At 48.7% G+C, this 20,658-nt stretch overlaps 1 protein-coding gene across 3 annotated transcripts; it reads right to left on the minus strand.

The window, feature by feature from the left end:
* Nucleotides 1–318: 318 nt before the first annotated feature.
* On the minus strand, nucleotides 319–10,607 carry PKLR (pyruvate kinase L/R). 3 transcript variants are annotated; one of them, XM_036272485.1, is made up of 11 exons: nucleotides 10,427–10,607; nucleotides 8,798–8,980; nucleotides 5,142–5,233; nucleotides 4,919–5,050; nucleotides 4,604–4,790; nucleotides 4,177–4,447; nucleotides 3,856–4,006; nucleotides 3,412–3,564; nucleotides 3,151–3,317; nucleotides 2,236–2,417; nucleotides 319–1,635 (listed from the first exon to the last, which is right to left on the minus strand). In XM_036272485.1, the coding sequence occupies exons 1-11, from the start codon at nucleotides 10,530–10,532 to the stop codon at nucleotides 1,529–1,531; spliced, it is 1,731 nt and encodes a 576-aa protein (XP_036128378.1). In that variant the 5' UTR covers nucleotides 10,533–10,607; the 3' UTR covers nucleotides 319–1,528. The 3 variants fall into 3 exon arrangements, with proteins under 3 accessions (XP_036128378.1, XP_036128379.1, XP_036128380.1); XM_036272486.1 differs by lacking the exon at nucleotides 10,427–10,607 and adding an exon at nucleotides 9,802–10,220; XM_036272487.1 differs by lacking the exons at nucleotides 4,604–4,790; nucleotides 4,919–5,050; nucleotides 5,142–5,233.
* Nucleotides 10,608–20,658: the final 10,051 nt, after the last annotated feature.

Consider the following 20,658-nt stretch of genomic DNA (forward strand, 5'->3'; position numbering starts at 1 on the left):
GTTTTGTTGACACCGTCACTGCCATGTGTAGACCCTCTCTGTACCCCCTGAGTGGAAATGTGTCTCCTGCCAGGTTTCCTACATGCTGTGTCTCTGTTGTAGAACTCTGTAAACTGGGAACCACCTCCTCCCAGGCCCCTGCCCCAGTGGTTTTCTCCTTGAAGCTAAGGGATGTTTGACACCTCCTTATTTAGTGTACCAGCCTAGATCCCCCCAGTTAGGGGCAAGTGGCTGAATCCTTAGATGGCATTTTTTCTTTCCTTCTTCCCTTCCGTATTTATTTATTCAATTACTTAATAATTACATTTATCCATTTGCTAATTTTATTTATTATCAGTTTCTTTTATCCATCCATATCTTTATCCACCCCTCCCATCCCCCCCTGGCAGGGAGACAGGAAGGATAGCACGCCCCTCCCATGCCAACTCCTGTGGTCCTTGTCCAACTCCATTGGCAGCAACACTGGAACTCTCTCCCTATGTAGGTAGGGGCAGAAGGGCCACCTGAGTTGGAAGGGGTAGGGGAACTGTTCTTTTTAGTTTAGTTTTTGTTTTTTCCCTACTGAGCTTGCTACTGGTGCAAGAGTAAGGGGAAGGCCCGAGGTATGCGAGCCTGGGGAAGGGCAGGCCAGCCAGCACCTCTGCCTTCTCAGGGACAAGGGAAATCCCTTACTCCACCCTGGTGTCTCCATGCCTACTCTACAGCATCAAAGAATGTGGGGCCAGGACCCTAAATCTTTTCTCCTGTGTGGGGAGTTCTGGAACTGGGTGTGTGGGAGAAGTTTTATAATTGCTTCAAAACAGCTGGGTTTTAAAAAGAAAATAGAGACACTTGTTTTGGCTCCTGGTTTGTGTGTGGGAACAAAGTGGGTATGAAGGAATTTCTGGGTGCAGGAGAAGGCAACTCACCCAGCAAGGCATGAGATGGCCCTCAGAGCAGCCGGGGAATGGTCAGCAGTCCCAGCAGAGGTTGTAAAGACAGTAATAAGATGTGCTCCCCAGCATCCATCTACTCAAGCTCCCCTCAAACAGTGGTGCTTTGATATTACTGTCAGTTACAATGAAGGAAGAGATAGCACTCTGCTTGGGAAATAACCCAATTACCATGAACACCACATATGAGAACATCAGACTGCATGGATATGAAATATTTCTAAAGTAGTGATTTTGTAGATATTGGACGTGATTGCCCTGTTCTCTTCTCCCCGACCCCTGGGTGTGGGAAGCCTGGGGAAATACAATTAACCAGTTAAGCTGGAATTAAAGTATCAGAACATCTTAGGGCCCAGCTGAGAGCACTGGGTGGAGGCATTGTAGACTGGTGCTGCTGGATGGCCAGTGCTTAACTGGACAGACTTTCAGGGCCTGCATGAAATGGAGAGGGGCAGCCCGATATGGAGCTAATCTGCCTCAGGTAGGGAGGACTGGGAGTAGAGAAGACAGATGAAGGGTGTGGGGGGCATGGAGTGGAGGAAACAGGGAGGAGGGATGGGGTCCAGAGCTGGCTAGGTCAGACGGGGAGGGGCATCTCAGGATATGCTTAGCACCCGCATGATGTTGGTATAGCCAGAGCCAGGTCTCCAGCCTGTCACCACAATCACCAGGTCTCCAATACGGAGGAAGCCACGGAGCTTTCCTGGGGGAGGGGAAGAAGATGACAATCAGCCACTGAGAGACCCAGGTCAGCCCTGTAATGAGCCACCACCTTCTACCTCCTCAAGGCCACCCAGTAGGGAATGAGAGGCCTGAGTCAAACTGTACAATGTATGCCACAGGTAGCACCACAAGAAAAGTATATTGGAACTGTAGGTGTGTCTGTGTGTAGTACGGGGTGTGTTGCTAAGCAGCAAGTCTGTCCATCTGTGTTGCTCTGCCAATAGGAAGAGGTGAGGTATGATTATAGCCAGTTTTAAATTAGATTTTAGTTCCAGCTGCAGGGGGCTGGGTCCCCTTTCTCCTTTCACCTCCTGCTCCTTATATCACACCAGGCTCTAGCCACCTGGTGCAGGCAATAGCTGGGGTGACTTCTTAGGGAAGGCCCTGACCTCTCTCTCCCTCTGCCCTCTTTCCCAGCATGTCCCATGGAGGCCAAAACATCTCTGAGTCTTAGTGAACCTCACAGAGTAAATCTAGGACCAGTATAGAGGCAAGGTGCTTTGGGTGGGTGTGGGAAGTGAGGTTGGGGGACTCATGATACAAATCCACGATGACTGCAGAGGAAGTCTACATGGCTTACCACTTTCAATGCCAAATTGAACCCGGCGATCCACATCATCTGCCCAAACGGCCTCTGGAGGTTCACGGTAGAGCAAGGGGAAGACTCCTCGGCATAGGTGGGCCTGGCGGGCAGCCTGGGCAGAGCGGGTGACAGCAATGACTGCTGCCCGAGGTCGGTACCGAGACAGAAGCTTGGCTGAGCTGAAGGAGGCAGAGAAGGTCAGCCCAAAACAGTGAGAGTACTGAATCAGGAAACTACAGTTTGGGTTCTGGTTCCAGGTGTCACCAAAAAGCTGTGTGACCCAAGTTGGGTAAGTCCTATTTCTCGGGCCTTGGTCTTTCTCACCGCAAGGTGGGTATAAGAATACCTGCCCTTCTTACCACACAAGGAAGACGTGAAATGATAAAGGATACATCAAATGAAGTAGTAAGGAAAAAACTCTTTGAGAAACAAAATCCTTTTGAGAAGAGACCTTTATAGTATAGTACTTAAGTTACAAATGTCTCCGGTTAATCCTCACAAGCCCATGAGGAAACGGAGGCCTAGAGAGCCTGGTGACTTATCCAAGGTGTCATTTCAGAGCAAAGACTCGAACTCAGACCTTCTGGGCCCTTCTGCAATACCCCAGCAGTGTCAGGCTTTGTGGGCTAAATGCAAAGTACTGGCTTCTGAGCCCTAGGAGTCCAAATGGCCTGGAAGCCAGTGCTCCCAGGGATGCCACCTCCCCCTCGGCCCTCTTGGAGCTCACTGGCACAATTCCTGGTATGCCCTAAGATCCGCCTTTCCTGGCCTCCAGATCTCATAGCTACCTCTCCTCTTGCCCCAGAATGGTACTCTTCATCTCTGATGATAAGACAAAACCCAAGCCTGTGTCCCATCCCAGCCTGCCCATTACCCAAAGGCTTGTCTTGGTGTTCCCAGTGTCCCCCTCACCGGCCAGTTTTGGTCAGCACAATGATGGCAGCAGCACAGCACTTGAAGGAAGCCTCCACAGCACCAATGGCAGTGACTTCAGTGGGATCACGGCTCAGTGGTGCTGCCCGGCGCAGCTCCTCGAACAGCTGCCGGTGGTACACTGCGGCCTCTGCCTCCCGAGCGATCTGCAGGCACCAGGAGGTCAGGCTGGGCAGGGGCACTAAGGTCTGGCAGGGATTTGGCTGCCCAGCCCATCTGCCTTGCATTATGAGCTCCTACCGCGTGCTGCATCATTACGGCCTCCACAGGAAAGCTGCCCTTGGCAGTTTCCCCCGACAGCATGATGCAGTCTGCACCATCCAGCACAGCGTTGGCCACGTCACTCGTCTCTGCCCGTGTTGGCCGGGGCTTACTAATCATGCTCTCCAGCATCTGGGGGACATCTGGATGTCAGAACTGTAGGAGTCACATTCTAATTATTGAAGCTACTTCTCTGACATCCACACTCTCAGAGTGCCCTGAAAGCCAGGGTCACAGTCACAAATTGTGTGATCCTGGCAGTTCAATCTCCTTATCTGAAAATGGAGGTCACAGTATCTCTTCCTTGTTTGAGGATCAAACACCATACAGCAAAACATACTATAGACCTAAGGTACAGGTATTCACCCTGAGGTGTCCCCAAACCAACAGAATGCCCCAGTCCCCTCTAGGCTCACTCCAGACCTGTGTGGCACAGACAACTGGTTTGCCTGCCAAGTTGCAACGTCCAATCATCATCTTCTGAGCCAGGAAAACCTTCTCAGCTGGGATCTCGATGCCCAGGTCACCCCGTGCCACCATGATGCCATCGCTCACCTCCAGTATTTCATCAAACCTGGGCGGTTGAGGGAGTGAGGGTTGAGGAAGAGCCAGGAGATGCCAGGGAGAGGAGATGGGAGAAGAGATGGGAGAGGAGATGGGAGAGGAAATGGGAGAGGAGATAGGAGAGGAAGAGGAGCTACAGGGCTGGTTAAGGGCCTGACAGGGACAAAAGCCAAGCCTCACTTCTTCACGCCTTCGTGGTTCTCTATCTTGCTAATGATCTTGATGGCCTGTCCTTCGGGCCCCAGAGCAGCCCGGACTGCAGACACGTCACTGGCTTTCCGCACAAAGGAGGCAAAGACGATGTCTACGCCATGCTCCACCCCGAAGCGCAGGTCCTGGACGTCTTGCTCGGACAGCCCGGGCAAGTCCACCTGGGCGCCAGGCAAGTTCACGCCCTTCCGGCTGCCCAGGACGCCGCCATTCTGCACCTCGGTCTCCAGCCCCTCTGGGCCTGTGGGCAGGGCAAGAGCCAGCCTAGGTCAGGGGTGAGGCCAAGGGCAGGGGACGGGTGGGGAAGGTGTGGTGGGGGTACAGGGCAAATGCCCGAGCTAGAGGGGAGAGGGTGCGCCCAGCTCAGCGCCAGCCGGGGCGGGAGGCGCATCCGCACCGATTTTCTTGACCTCTAGGGAGATGAGTCCGTCGTCAAGGTAGATGTGGCCCCCCACCGACACGACCTTGACGATGTTGGGGTAGTCCACCCACACGGTGTTCGCGTCCCCCCGCGTCCGGAACGCCGGGTCCACGGTCACCAGCACCTGGGAGCCCTTCACCAGCTCCACTTCCGACTCTGGACCCTGGGGGCGGAGCCACGAGTCCTAAGCTGGACCCCTGTCCACGCTCCGCCCCCTGGGCAATGGCCTCGGCGCCCTACCGCCCCCTGCTGTGCGCCCAGGACCCAGCCTGGAGCCCACCGGCTTCTCACCCCCCGCAGGATCCCAGTGCGAATCTCCGGTCCTTTGGTATCCAGGGCAATGGCCACCGGTCGGTAGCCGAGCGGGGAGGCTGCAAAGCTCTCTACCGCCTCCCGGACATTGGCGATGGACTCAGCGTGGTACTGGGGACAGAACCAAGTGGGGATTTCAGGGGATAGTGGCCAGGCCCGGCGCATCCTCTAGTCCCACCGTCTCCCGCAACCCCTTCCCAACCTCGTGGGAGCCGTGGGAGAAGTTGAGTCGCGCAATATTCATCCCGGCCTTGATCATCTCCTTGAGGCGCTCCACAGAGCGAGATGCCGGCCCTGGAACCAGAGACCCCGCTCAGACAACTTTCTCCCCAACCTGAGAGACAACCAAACCCCCCACCCCACCTCAGAGATGCCGCATGCTATGGAAGTCTTGTTACCTGACCTTCATTCCCTGACCAACCCCTGCTCACAACTCAGAAACTCCGTTCCCTCTCCAGCCAAAACCTTGGGGAGGCAGCACTGCGGGGGGCTTGGCGGGGAGTGTCTTCGGCCAGGTCCAAGGTAACCTGTCTGCAGTGATGTAAGTGCTGCAGTGTGGGTGTAGCCCCAGCATCTGAGGGGTACAGCGGGGGATGGGTGCCGGGTGAGGGCATTTGGTGTATGGGGCTGGAGGGCTGATAAGCCTCATTTTGACTGAGAGTTGAATTCTACCTCATTTCTCTTCTGCTGACAGGGTAGCCGTATAAGTGAGAGCCAGATGGCCAAGCTCTCCAGCCTCTACCTAAAGCCAATTCTTCCACTTGTGCATGGGGTGTCCTCCTGCTCTCCTGCTCAAAGACTTATTTCAGCCATTCTCCAGTCCTCCATGTCATCAGTGTTTTCCTTTTAACTGGATCATTCTCATCAGCATGTAATCCTCTTGTTATTTCTTTCATCATAAAAAAATTCTCTAATTCCCAGTTCTCCCTCCAGCTACAGTCCTACTTCTTTGCTCTCCCTTGCAGCCTAACTCACTGTAAGAGTTTTCTGTATTTGCTGCTTCCAGTTCCCCACCCTCTATTGTTTGTACCCATGCCAGTCAGGTGTTCACCCCCATCTCTCCACTGCATCTGTTCTTGTCAAGGTCACCAAGAATCTCTGTGTGGTTGATAGATCTAATGGTCAATTCTCAGTTCTCACCTTAGCTGGCCCATCGGCAGCATTGGATACATGTCCTTGATGTACCTTCTTCACTTGGCCTCCAGAACACCACACTCTCTTGATTCACGCCTACCTCACTGGCTCACCTTCTCAGCCTCACTTGCTCCTCCTTCCCCTTAACACTAGGGGTCCCATTCTCTTCTTTGTCATTTCACCTTCACTCCCTTGCTGGTCTCAACTAGTTTTGTGGCTCTAAATACCATCTATATGCTGACAATTTCATCTCCATTTTTTTTTTTCCTTTATTGATTTTTGGAGAGAGAAGAAGGGAGAGGGAGAGAGATAGAAACATCGATGAGAGCCCTGGCCAGTTTGGCTCAGCAGTTAGAGCATCAGCCCGTGGACCAGAGAGTCCCACGTTCAGTTCCTGCTAAGGGCACGTACCTCAGTTGCATTTTGTCCCTGGCCCCTTTTGGGGTCGTGAGGGTGGTAACTAGTCAATGTGTCTCTCTCACATCAATGTTTGTCTCTCTCTTCCTCCCTCTCTCTCTCCCGCTCTATCTGAAGATAAATGCAAAAATGTCCTCGGATAAGGATTAAAAAAACAAGAAGAAGAAGGAGGAGGAGGAGGAGGAGGAGGAGGAGGAGGAGAAGAAGAAGAAAAGAAATATTGATGAGAGAGAACATGGATCAGCCGCCTCCTGCATGCCACCCACTGGGGATCGGGCCCACAACTTGGGCATGTGCCCTGACCAGGAATCGAACCTGTGACCTCTTGGTGCATGAGTTAATGCTCAACCACTGAGCCACACCAGTCAGGTTCTCCAAATTTTTTTTTTATCCTCACCTGAGGACATTTTTACATTTATCTTCAGCTAGAGTGGGAGGGAGAGAGGAGGGATGAGAGAGAGAAACATCAACGTGAGAGAGACACATCGACTGGTTGCCACCCACACGACCCCAATCGGGCCGGGGACAAACTACAACTGAGGGAACTGAACCTGGGATTCTCTGGTCCGTGGGCCAACGCTTTAACCACTGAGCAAACTGTCGAGGGCCATTTTTTTTTTTAATCCTCACCCAAGGACATTTTTCTGTTTATCTTTAGATAGAGTAGGAGGGAGGGAGAGAGAAACATTGATGTGAGAGAGACACATCGACTGGTTGCCTCCTGCATGACCTCAATCAAGGCCGGGACAAAGCACAACTGAGGTACGTGCCCTTGACCAGAATAAAACCAGCGACTCTTTGGTCCACAGGCCAACGCTCTAACTGCTGAGCCAAACCGGCCAGGGCTTTATCTCCAATTTTGTATCCCAAATTTATATTTCCATTTCAGACCTCTGTCCCAAACCCAGAGTTGTGTATCTGATTGCTTACTTTGTATCAAACTTAAATGTCTAATATACATCTCAAACTCAATTTTCCCTCAACTGAACACCTGATCTCCTCTCCACCAACCTCTCCACCACAGTCTTTCCTGCTCAGTTGATAATGAATGCATCCTTCCAATTCCTCACACCAAAAACCCTGGACTCACCCTTGACTCCTTTTTCATCCTCACCCTACCCCACGTCGGATCCATTGAGAAATCCTTCAAAATGCATTCAGAATCTGATCACTTATTTTTTTAATTTAAATTTTATTTTTCTTTTTCTGTTTTTTTTTTTTTTAATCCTCACCCGAGGACATTTTTTCCATTTTTTTACTCAGATAGAGCGGGAAGGAGAGAGAGGAAGAGAGAGAAACATCGATGTGAAAGGGACACATCGAGTGGCCACCACCCACACGACCCAACCAGGGCCGGGGACAAACTGCAGCCAAGGTACATGCCCTTAGCGGGAACTGAACCCGGGTCTCTGTGGACCGCAGGCTGACGCTCTAACCGCTGAGCCAAACCGGCCAGGGCTAAATTTTATTTTTCAATTACAGTTTAATTCAATAGACTCTGATCATTTCTCACCTCCTCCACTGCCACCACCTGGTCTGACCCAGAAATGCTGCAGGAGTAGCTTCTGCCCTTGCCTACACCCCACCTCCAATCTATTTTCAATACAGCAGCCAGGGTGGTTCTATTCAAACATAAGTAAGAGCGTGTCATTTCCCCACTCAGAACTCTGCGGTCGTTTCTCATTTTACTCAGAGGAAAACTCAACTCAAATTCTAAAAACTCTACTAAACCCTACATAATCTTCCCTTCCCCTGAAATCCCTTAATTTCTTTTACTGTTCCTCCTTAATGGTTTCTAGCCATCTCAGCCTCCTTCGCTGGAGGGTCTTTGTGCTAACTGTTCCCTCTGCCTGGAACGCTCCTCCCCATACATCTGCATGGCTCATTCTCTCATCTCCTTCAGGTGTTTGCTCAGGTATGATTTTCAAAATAATGCTCCTCTTGACTTTCTCTTTAGGAAGCAGCCTGCCTCCCCGCTGGCATTCCCGATGCCCCTCACCATGTTCTATTGATCTTTTCTCCATAGTATTGATCACTTTCTAACATACTAAATAATTTATTGTATTTATTATTTACTGTTTCACTCCGCTAAATTGTCAGCTCCCCAAGGGTAGTTATCTTTATCTGTTTATTTCACGGATCAACTCCCAAGGCCCAAAACCTTATCTCCCAAGTGCTCAACAAACACTGGCTGAATGAATGACTCTGTCAAACATGGAGAAGTCTCAAAGGAGACAACAGATTTGGAAGCACCTTGAGAAATACCCAAGAAACCCTGTGCTACTGCAGGGGATGAAGGGTGCTTACCAATGGTGGCAATGATGCTGGTACTGCGAGCAGCCACAGGCTCCGAGTCGATGTCCAGCAGACAGAGGTGTTCCAGGAAGGTGTCTGCCATCGCAGCTGACAGCTGCTGCCTCTGGAAGAAGGCAGTGCCCAGCTCCTGGGTCAGTTGGGCCACACTGGCCAGCCTCAGGTACCCCGCTGGCCCTGCAGTAGAAGGGGGCAACGTGGGCACCTGTCCCCCCGCCCATTCATCGCAGCACACCCTGTATTCCTTCCTCAGCTCTCCAGTTTTTGTTGAGTCCTTCCGATGAGCGGGGCATTATGCATACATTATCTTACATAGTCACAAGGATCTTACCAAGCAGGTATGTTAAATGCTCTACAGTGATCCCCATTTTACAGATAAGGAAACAGAGATCAAGAAAGATTAAATAGTCCGGCCGTGTGGCTCAGTAGTTGAGCGTCGACCCATGCATCAAGAGGTCACCGGTTAGATTCCTGGTCAGGACACATGCCCAGGTTGTGGTCCCGATCCCCAGTGGGGGGCATGCAGGAGGCGGCCAATCGATGTTCTCTCTCATTGATGTTTCTATCTCTCTCTCCTTCTCCCTTCCTCTCTCTCTAAAATCAATACAGGAAAAAAAAATTTTTTTTTAAAAAGAAAGATTAAATAAATTGCCCAATTTCATATAGCTTCTAAGTAACAGAGGTCTGACTAACATCCAGTTCTGACTAACTCTAGGCTCAAGTCCAGCTATCTGATCCCTCACAACCCCCAACTTCCTGCCCTTCAGCTGCTGACTTCCCTCAGCTCAGCCCTTCTTCCCCTGATATCTAGTCCACAGTAGCTTCTCATTATCCTCGCCCAGAATCACCCAATTTCCTTTTCTAAGGACCCTGTTGTCTTCCTTCCAACTGCTGGCTTCGCCATCCCCTCCTCGGAGTTCCCTCTGCCCTTTCCATGCTAAGCCAGGTCTTGAGGTCCCTGTAGCTTGACTCAGGCCAGAGGACCCCTCCAGCAGTACCCTCCATGCCACTGCACGCCTGCCAGTCTCCGGCGGTCTGCTCTACACTGGCAGGCTGTCAGAGGAATGAGGCCCGGCTGGGCTGGGGATTTGTTCTGCCTACTGGTTAAAGTGTCACCAATATCTCTCCTGTCACGGGAAGCCCTGTGTACCAGGGGTCAGAGTCCAGGAGCTATGGGAGAGCCCCATGGCTTCCATACTGCAGGTTCCACTCTGCCTTCCTTTAGGGGCTGGGCGAAGAAGCCTACAGCAGGGTCCATAACACAGGGGAGAACTCGATAAACACAAACTCTCCCCAAACCCCTGCTAGAGAGCAGCAGATATGCATCTTTTGTACCCTCCACCTCCTCACCTTCCCCCTCGTTTGTTTTTTTTTCTTGTTAATCCTCACCTGAGGATATTCTTCCATTGATTTTTAGATAGAGTGGAAGGGAGGGTGAAAGAGAGACACATCGATCGGTCACACCCCTGCACAACCCTGATTGGGGCCAGGGATCGAACCTGCAACCCAGGCACACACCCTTGACTGGGAATTGAACCCGCGACCTTTCAGTCCAAGAGCTGATGCTCCAACGACTAAGCCAAACCGGCGCCTCTTTTCACTGGCTTCTGTTGACCCTCTTACCTCCTGGAGCCCCAATCAGAATGGACTTTGCTAAATCCTTTTGGGACTTGGAGATCCATGACCAAAGCTGCTGGGGTTGTGTGTTCTCATTCTCCTGGATCGACATGCTTCCAAAATGTGGGCTGGGGCTGCCAGGACTATGCAGCGAGGGGAGGGGAGGATGACAAAACTGCTGGTCTTATCTAAGGGAGCCAGAGAGAAGAAAAGGGTCACACCCAGTAGGCCACCCCAGTCTCCCCACAGAGTCCCTCCCCCAGACCTACTAGCTCTCTTCCCTTGTCTTCTGGCCTTCCTCCTCCCTCATCCATATTTCCTGATAAATGTTCAATCCATTTACTCATCATCAACCTGAATAGAGATTTTTTTGCCAGCGATATGGCCCCTGGGAAGCAGGGGATAAAGGGTAAGGACTGGAGCCTAAGGACAGGGGATGGGAAGCACTGTGACAGTGTGGTGGGATTCTCTGGAAGAGATCAGATAGCATGCTAACACGGACTACCATTTGCTCATTGACCACTCCCCAATATTTATTGAGCACCTACTCTGTACCAGGTCCTGAGGATACATGGTGAGCAAAACAGACAGGGCCTTTGTTTTTCTATGGAATCTACAATATGGTGGGGAGACAGAGTATAAACAAGTATCAAACACATAAATCTTTAACTACAAACTGTGTAAGTGCTATAATGGAATCGATCAGGGTGCTGGAACAGAAAAGAGAGTGGGAGAAGAGAGGGAAATATATTTTATTTTATTTATTTATTTTGAAATCCTCACCTGAGGATATTTTTTCATTTATCTTCAGATAGAGTAGGAGGGAAAGAAAGAGAGAAAAAGAAAGAAACATCGATGTGAGACAGACACATGGATTGGTTGCCTCCTGCATGACTCCGACCAGAGCCAGGACCAAACTTCAACCGAGGTACGTGCCCTTGACCGGAATCAAGCCAGTGCCTCTTTGGTCCGAGGGCCACCGCTCTAACCGCTGAGCCAAACCGGCCAGGGCAGGAGGGAGACTATATTTTAGATGGAATGGTCAGGGAAGGCCTCTTTGAAGAGATCATATTTAAGCTGAAATTTGAAAGATGAGAAGGAACCAGTGGGGACAATTTGGAGCAAAGAGTTTTCTGTGGGGTTGGAAATAATATATACCACGGCTGTGAGGGAGAAAAAAGCCTGATGCTAAGGAGAAGAAAAGCTGAAATGAGGTCATATGTCTGGAGTGAAGGGCTGTGGTCTATGGTGAAATTGGAGACCTAAACAGGGCCTTGGAGGGCACCGGGTTTACCCAAGGGAGTGACGTGACCTAACTAATGCTCTAGATCCCTCTTGCTGGTGGGTGGAGAATGGAAAGTAGGCACACAGAGGCCAGTGAGGGTTTTAGGAGTAATCTAGGTGGGAGGTGATGGACTAGCATAGTGGTAGTGGAGATGGAGACGGGGGGACAGATTTGAGATGTTAATTTTGAAGAACAGACAGGATGGAATGAAAGAGAGATGTAGGGAGAGGGAGACAGAGACTTTCATCCCTGAAGGATGGCGCTGAGGAGCCTGGCATGAGCATTTGGGTACATGGTAGTGCCACTCACTAAGACTAGGGAAGAAATAGGTTTGTGAGGAAAAATATTCAGTTTCCATTTTACACGGGCTAAGTTTGAGCTGCCAATTAATCACTAAAATCAATAGGCAGACCGTTGGATCTGTTCATCAATGCCTCATGTACATCCTCTTCCTTGATCGTCATGACAACTTAGAAGGAAGAAAGGACAATTGCCTGTTTTACAGATGAGGGAACTGAGGTGAGCAGGGTGAGCTGGGCATCTTCTGTTGCCACTCCAGATCCTTTCTCTCCTCTTCTCCACTTTGCTGTGGAGCCAGGAGGCGGAAGGCCTTGCCCTGTGGCTTCTGGGGGGCTTGACTAATGGAGATGGCACCAATCGGAGATGAGACAGAGGACGGAGTCTGAGCATTTACCTTCCCCCAACCCCTGCAAGGTTGCTGTAGGTCACAGCTCCTGGCAGGGTCCCTCTCTTTCCAGATCCAAGAAACCATTCTCTCCCTGTCCCTTGAGCCCTTGAAGGTGGTAAGTCCACTGTTACCCCATCTGGGGTAATGCACTATCCTTTATGTTTTACCATAGCCTGTGCACACCTTTGTATATAATCCTGTTATAAAATACTCCTCAAATTATCTAATTTGAGAGAGCCATCAGTTTCCTCTACACATGTCAAGGGCTTAAAATCTTGTTAGTAGTGGAGCTGGGATTTGGGCACAGAGAGTGTGGTCCAGGGCCTGGGCTATAACGACTGAGCTCCATTCTTTTACTCTCAGGACTATTTCGTTGGAAGAGACGAAGAAAAACCTCAGACTCTTGTTGAAGAAGAAAGAGGTTAGATAGTATTTCCCATGGGGAAAATGAGCTTGGGATCCTAGGCTTTGTATACAGAAAACAGAACAAATAAAGATGGACAGCCCTGGCCAGTTTGGCTCAGCAGTTAGAGCATTTGCCTGCGGTCTGGAGAGACCCGGGTTCGGTTCCCGCTAAGGGCACGTACCTCGGTTGCAGTTTGTCCCCGGCCCTGGTTGGTCGTGCGGGTGGCAGCCACTCGATGTGTCCCTTCACGTCAATGTTTCTCTCTCTCTCTCCCTTCCTCTCTCTCCCTCCCACTCTATCTGTACAAAAAATGGAAAAATATCCTCGGGTGAGGATAAAAAAAAAAAAAAAAAAAGATGGACAAGCCCTGGTGGTGAGGCCTAGTGTTTAAGGTGTCAGCACGTGCACCGAAGGGTCTCAAGTTCAATTCCTGGTCGGGCACGTACCTGGGTTGCAGGTTTAATCCTGGTCCTGGTTGAGATGCGTGTGGGAGGCAACCAATGGATGTGTCTCTCTCACGTCGATGTTTCTCTCTCTCTCTCCCCCCCTTCCTTCCACTCTCTCTAAAAAAATCAATGGAGAAATATCCTCAGGTGAACATTAACGCACAAACAAAAAAATTAAAGAGGGACAAAAGTTGTAGCCAGAGGGAACATGATAGACTTCAGGGACTGGAGTTCTTGTGTTTGGAGGTCTGATAGAGACACGGGATGTTTAAGGTTGGCCTGGCAATTCTGAACTGATTCTAGGACAGTTGGGAGGACAAGAATCCCAGAGGTTCAAGTTCCAAGTTGCCAACAGGAAATAGGGGTTGATGCCCCGAAGCATCCCTTGTCCTCTCCAGCCAAGGGACAGAAGCTTTGACTGCAATCAGTTCAAATAAGAGAAGCTGTCTGGCTGACCCTGGGTCCACAGGTAACCATGTGAGATAATCTGCACTTTGTCACAGGCTCAGGCAGCCCTGAACAGGAGGCATGTGATTGAGAAAATGGAGAAAGACAGCAGGTTTCCAAACAAAGCGAGTGAATTTAGCTTTCAGATAAGATCTCTCCCCACCCTCACCCCCAAATGCACCTATTGTGACATCTTGAGCCACATACTCATGTAATTGCCCACATGATGTCAAACACACATAGACACAGACACAAGCATGGAGCTAGCTCCCACCGCAAGCCCTGCCCAATGCCAGACTTTGAGGGTATGAGGTCACCAAGATCAGGTCTCTGCCCAGACTAGGGAGAGACAGGAATGCTAGTAGTTAGGTTTCATAAAGTGTGTCCGATGGGGTGACGAAGTTGTGTTCAGGACACAGAGGAGCACTAGGAAAAACTGTGCACTGAGGGTGGAAGGGTGATCAGGGCAGCTTCACAGAGGAGGTGACACCAGAGCTCAACAAAGTCAAGGACAGAGCATGCCCAGAGCTGAGACACATGCACATGCATGTATGCACACACGTGTGCACACTCAAACACTCCCATCCATGCACACAGAACATCTAACCATCACACACACACAGAGTCTACACGCCACAAGCACACGCCCATACACACACTCACACTTACACAGGCTCACCTAATTTGAGAGAGCCCTTCCACACTTTTTCTCACAGAGACACACGCAGACTTGCACAGGTACACCAAGTCTAGGCTCTCCTCTAGACCTTATTATGCAAACCGTCCAATACCCGCCCCGCCTCCCGGGGAGAAAAGGCCACCGGCTCGCCTGCAAGGGGCGCCAGAGAGCCGAGAGCCGCCGCTGGCAGGAGGGCGAGGCCCCGGCTCCCAGGCGAGGAGGCAAGGCGACGGTGACCGCGCCCTCGCCCCACTGCGACCCGGGCCTGGGTGGAGGGAGTCTGGGCGTCAGCTTCGTCATGTGCAAACCGAGATAAGAAACCTTTGGGAGGGCTCCTTGAGATACTGTCCGCGGACGTGCTGTGGTTGTTCCCGTGCATGTTTGATGAAGCCTTTCAGACCTCAGTAATCAGAACGTAGCCTGTGGGGCCCTGCGTCTGTATTTCCAAAAGTTCCACAGAATGTGTTCGAAATGTATGTCCTTTCATTCGAATAGATTTTTAAAATGTTTTTATTTTATTTTATTTATTTATTTTTATCCTCACCCGAGGACATTTTTTTGATATTTTGTTCAGATAGAGTGGGAGGGAGGGAGAGAGAGAGAGAGAAACATCAACGTGAAAGGGACACATCGAGTGGTTGCCACCCACATGACCCAACCGGGCGGGACAAACTGCAACCGAGGTACATGCCCTTAGCGGGAACTGAACCCAGGTCTCTCCAGACCGCAGGCCGACAGTCTAACTGCTCAGCCAAACCAGCCAGGGCTAAAATATGTTTTTATTGATTTCAGAGAGAGAGGAAGGGGGAGGAAGAGAGAGAAACATTCATTGGCTGCCTCCTGCATGTGCCCTGGCCATGGAATCAAACCTGAGACCTTTTGGTGCATGGTGTATGGCTCAACCAACTGAGCCATAAGCTAGCCAGGTCGAATATAGATTTTTGCACAATATACACAGTTCAGAGGTATAGGGTACAGGTGAAGAGTTGCTCCCTTCCCAACTTCATCCCCCTTCCCAGCCACTCAGTTCTCCCTATCCCCCCCCCCCACTCTCCCCACCCCTCAAGTTCTCAGATTTCTGAATTTTCTATGTATTTTCCCAGGAATAGACAATATACAGCCTCTCCCCCAGCCCCCCCCCTTTTAAATTCTCACCCGGGGATATTTGGATATTTTCTCATTTATCTTCAGATAGAGTGGGAGGGGGAGAGAGAGAAACATTGATTGGCTGCCTCCGGCACCACACAACCAAGGCAGGGAGGGGAGGGGGAACACTAACCTCAACCCAGGTACATGTGTTTGGCCAGAATCCAACCTGCGCATTGGTCCCAGGCAGATGCTCTAACCTCCGAGCCAAACCAGCCAGGGCCGACCTTTCCCTTTTTAGTACACATGTCATGATACTATATATTCCAGTTTATGCTTTTTCCTTCACCTAGATCCCAGTCTCCTTGCTTGTGAAGGGAGGTCTTACCTTAATTTTTCTCACAGCTTTTGTAATGCACTCCCTGAACTTTATCCTTGGAACCTTAACTTGCATGGAAACTAGCCAGAGAGGAGCTAGAGGCTGACACCTGCCTGGGCCCAGGTCTTTTTTTTTTTTTCTTTTCTTTTTTTTGGTACATGCCCCTAGTGGGAACCGAACCCGGGACTCTCTGGTCCACAGGCCAATGCTCTGACCGCTGAGCCAAACTGGCCAGGGCCTTTTCTTTTTTTTTAAGTTAATAAATTTTGCAGTGGCTGGTTTTGCTCAGTGGTTAGAGCATCTGCCCACAGACCAATGAGTAGCGGGTTCGATTCTGGTCAAGGGCATGTACCTCGGTTGTGATTTCCCTGGCCCTGGTTAGGGTGCTGTGGGAGGCAGCCACTCGATGTGTCCCTTTCATGTGGATGTTTCTCTCTCTCTCTCTCTCTCTCTCTCTCTCTCTCTCTTCCTCTCTCTCTCCCGCTCTATCTGAACAAAAATGGAAAAATGTCCTCCAGTGAGGATAAAAAACCAAAAGAAAAAAAAGTTAATAAATTTTTATTTAAGGAATTTCACATGTTCTGAGTCTTTCCACACACTGCCTTAGTTTCTCCGGAGTTTGACTTTCATCTCTTTTTTTGTTCAATCTGGTTGTCATTTCAATCAGTCACAGAGATGATCGTGTGATTACAAACTATCTGGTCACTAGCAACCCAGAAGGATTAGCTAGACAGAGGACACCTGCAAGACTCCAGAGCTCTAAGGCAGCTATGTAAAAATCTCACTGATTATCAATGGCTATTACAAAATCACAAAGACTTGTGTTATATTTATATTGGACAGTGCTAATCTAGACAATGAAAATAAAGGTTAAGAAAATGTTCCTAATAGGCCTAATGCTACTAACGTAGAGAAAAAAACCTAATTAGAAAATATTTTGTAGTCATGTCCACAACAAATGAGAAATTGCGTTCTAAAATCTATTTCTTTCTTTTTTTTTTTTAACTGTGGTAAAATATAAATAAGATAAAAATTACCATTTTAACTATTTTTAGGTATACAGTTCAGTGGCATCAAGTACATGCACACTGTTGCACAACCATCACCACTTTCAATTCCCCTAAATTTTCATCAACCCAAACAGAAACTCTACCCTTTATTTATTTATTTATTTATTTATTTATTTATTTATTTATTTATTTATTTTTTAATTCTTACCCGAGGATATATATTTTTTCTATTTATCTTCAGATAGCGTGGGAGGGAAGCAGAGGGAGAGAAAGGGAGTGAGAGAGAAACATTGATGTGAGAGGGACACATCGACTGGTTGCCTCCCGCATGACCCCGACCAGGGTGGGGGACAAACTGCAACAAATCACAATGAAGGTACGTGCTCTTAGCTAGAATCGAACTCAAGACTCATTGGTCTGTGGGCCGACATTCTACTGCTGAGCTAAACCGGCCAGGGCCAGAAACTCTACCCTTTAAACAGTAGCTCCCTGTTTCCACTTCCCACCTTCAGCCCCTGCTAACCTCTATCTTCTTGTCTATATGAATTTGTCTGCTGTAGGTACCTCATATAAGTGGAATCATACAGTATTGTCTCTTTGTGACTGGCTGATTTCACTTAGCATAATGTTGTCAAGGTTCTGTTGTAGCAGACATCAGAATTTCCTTCCTTTTTAAGGCTGAATAATATTCCATTGTATGTATATATCACACTTGGTTGATCCATTCATCTGTTGATGGACACATGGGCTGTTTCTGCCTTTTGGCTATTATGAATGATGCTGCTGTGAACGTTGACCTGTGATCCCAGGTCTCTGGCTCCTCCTGGCGCCTTTTGTGGAGGCGTATTACATTTGCCCAGCTCCTGAACTGCAGGTGGGGCAAGGCAGAGGGCTCAACTCTGGTGAGAGGAGGGACAAGCAGAGGATCCATACACTGAGAGGGGTTGAGGAAGGAAGAGGTGGAGGGTGAGACATGGAGAGCTCAGCACTCTATTTAACACCCACTAATGTTCCCCATCACACTTGAAATAAAAGCCAAAGTCCTTACAAGGCCCTGACACCTCTCAATCCTCCTCCTGTTCCTCACGTCTCTTTAAAGCCTCTTGTCCAGTAATACTGACCTCTTTACTGTTTCTCAAACAAGGACAGGGCAGCTGCATTTCCTGTTCCTTCCCTCAGTTTATAGAGAATGCCTTCCCCTAGATGGCCATGTACCTCGTGTGGACGAAAAGGGGCAGCATGCTAACCTGACAAGCTCGGGGAGGCCTGCGTGGCGGCCTTGCAAACCCAAACACCTAAGGTAATTGCAAAGGATGGTCTGAAATTAAAAACTTTTAAACTAAAAGCAGTTTATGGCAGGCAGTCATGTCCTAGGCTGGCATCTTCCCTGACAAAGGTCAGTCTTACCTTAACTGAGCCTGTCCATTGTTTTTTTTGCATCTACGATAACGTATCTTTGGAATGTCAAAGTCACTTTCCTTTTTTCCAGACCCCTCAAAGCACAGGCACCACTCTGCGGAGACCACAAATCCCTTCAGTGTTATTGAGTTAATTGTTGACTTAACAATCCTGTACCCACTTATGTATCATTTTACTTTTCATCCAATCCCAGAGGTTTCCCCACTTTGCTCTCTCCCACCTCCCTAATCTATCATCAGTGGATTTCATGTAACTCACTTGTATCTTCTCTTTTGACTGTAATGTATAAACTAAGGTGCGACACTGCCATTCTCTGGAGCATTCTCTCAGTACATTGGGATTATGCTTCCCGGCAATTGTTGGACAGTTTTGGCTCAAATAAACTCACAAAAATTCTTCACAGTTTGAATGTTTGTTATGTCAACACTTGCTTATTACTTCCTTCTAATTTCTTTTCAGGTGTCATCTTCCCAGTGAGGCCTTCCCTGACCACTCCATTTGACACTGCAGTCTTCCCTCCATGCTTTGCTTTTCTTACCTGCTCAGCTTTCATCCATTGACTTGTCAAATGTGTTCTTGCCACACCTAAAAAGTCAATTTCAGAAGGATAGGGATTTTGTCCATTTTGTCCACTGTTATATTTCTAGTGCCTAGTAGGTGCTCAAGAAATAACTTTGAATGATGAATGAATAGTAAGGGGGCCCAGCTTTTCAATGTGACTCTCTCCTGGGTTGCAGACCCTTATATCCAATGGCCCACCTCCCACCCCTTGTGGTGGGGTCATGCTCCTTCGTTCAGCATCCCCTCTCTTGTGTACCTTCTACTAAGCCAAGTCAACCTTTTTTTCCTTTCATTACCCTCACCCCATCTTCCTAAACTTTCTCTCTGCATCTAAGTGAAACGATGACCCTTTTACCACCCACATCTAGCATCAGTCAACAAAATGTGCAGATTGCTAACATTTTCCATATCCACCTCCTCTCCATCCTCACTGCTATAGGCTGTGGCTCACCTCTTCTCATCAGTTGTCCAGACTTTTCCTACCTGTGGTCTCCATTGCTGAGGTCTCCACCTGCAGGGGAGCCTCCAACTGCAGCCCAAGTTGTATAAAAATCAGGTCTGATCAGCCTGCTCTGATTGAGGACATTGCTAACTCATCAGAGCATGCTAAGACCTTTAATGTCTGGACCCAGGACACTTCTCTAGCTATATGTCCTCTCTTTCTCTATGCCTTAGCCCATGCCAAAACCCTTAAAATTCCTAACATGACTTGATCTCTCTCAGTGCAAGAGCTTTGCACACACTGTTTTCTGCAACTGTGTGTTCTTCTTTTTCTTCTCTGTTAAACAAAATTTCTATTTAACCATCTCAATCTCACCTCCTCTCTGGGCTTTTTTTTTTTCAATTACAGTTTACATTCAACATTATTTTGTATTAGTTTCAGGTGTACAGCATTGCCGTCTCTCAGCCTGCCAGGATCAGTGCAACTCAATGAAACTACAAGCACACGCTGCTTGGAGTGAGGGGGAGCTTTGCAAGGGAGCAAATGCTCTTGATCTTTGGATGCAGTCCCATTTACTTGCAGATTGGTACCCCCAGGTTACAAGTGGATTTATGTAAAATATGTCTTTGAGATGGTGTTTCTGCAAACCATACACCCTAGCTTTGTCTCTTGCTTTTTAAGGGAAGAACCTTTGAAGCCAAAAGATAAGAAACTCTTATTCACATGCAAATGAAGCCCTCAAAGCACCTGGGCAGGCCAGGTTTCCTAGAATTCATTAACACAAGGTTAAGAGTGCATTAACACAAAGTTACAAAATGTCCACCTTCCAACCCACCAACCCCACATAGCATAGCAGTTAGGCAATCATGTACTTCCCTTGGCTAGTTTGGCTCAGCAGTTAGAGTGTTGGCCCATGGACCAGAGATAATCCTACTTTACAGAGTGTTCCCTCTGATATTTCAAATACCTATCTAGCACCATATATGGCTATTACAATGTTATTGACTATATTCTCTATGCTGTACTTTACAATCCCAAAACTATTTTGGGATTACCAATTTGTAGTTCTTAATCCCTTCACTTTTTTCACCCCCCCCCCACACACACACACCCCTCCCCTCTAGCAACCATCAGTTTGTTTTCTGTATCTATGAGTTTGTTCCTATTTGATTTGTTCATTTTCTTTGCTCTTTACATTCCATATATAAATAAAATCATAGGGCATTTCACTTAACATAATACCCTTTAGGTTCATTCATGCTGTCACAAATGGTAAGATTTCATTCTTTCTAATGGCTGAGTAATAGTCCATTGTATATCTGTACAACATGTTCTTTATCTACTTATCTATTGACAGGCACTTGAGTTGCTTCCATATCTTGGCTATTGT

This window comes from Molossus molossus, unplaced genomic scaffold (assembly GCF_014108415.1).
Source record: "Molossus molossus isolate mMolMol1 unplaced genomic scaffold, mMolMol1.p scaffold_m16_p_20, whole genome shotgun sequence".
NCBI lineage: Eukaryota > Metazoa > Chordata > Mammalia > Chiroptera > Molossidae > Molossus > Molossus molossus.

What these genes read in the sequence shown, in the direction of transcription:
- PKLR (XM_036272485.1), bottom strand. Translation starts at nt 10,532, where the DNA reads ATGTCGATCCAGGAGAATGAGAACACACAACCCCAGCAGCTTTGGTCA. An exon ending in CCTAGAGGTCAAGAAAATCG is followed by an intron (nt 4,448 to 4,603) that starts GTGCGGATGCGC and finishes CCCTGCCCACAG; the next exon opens with GCCCAGAGGGGCTGGAGACC. An exon ending in CCGTAATGATGCAGCACGCG is followed by an intron (nt 3,318 to 3,411) that starts GTAGGAGCTCAT and finishes TGGTGCCTGCAG; the next exon opens with ATCGCTCGGGAGGCAGAGGC.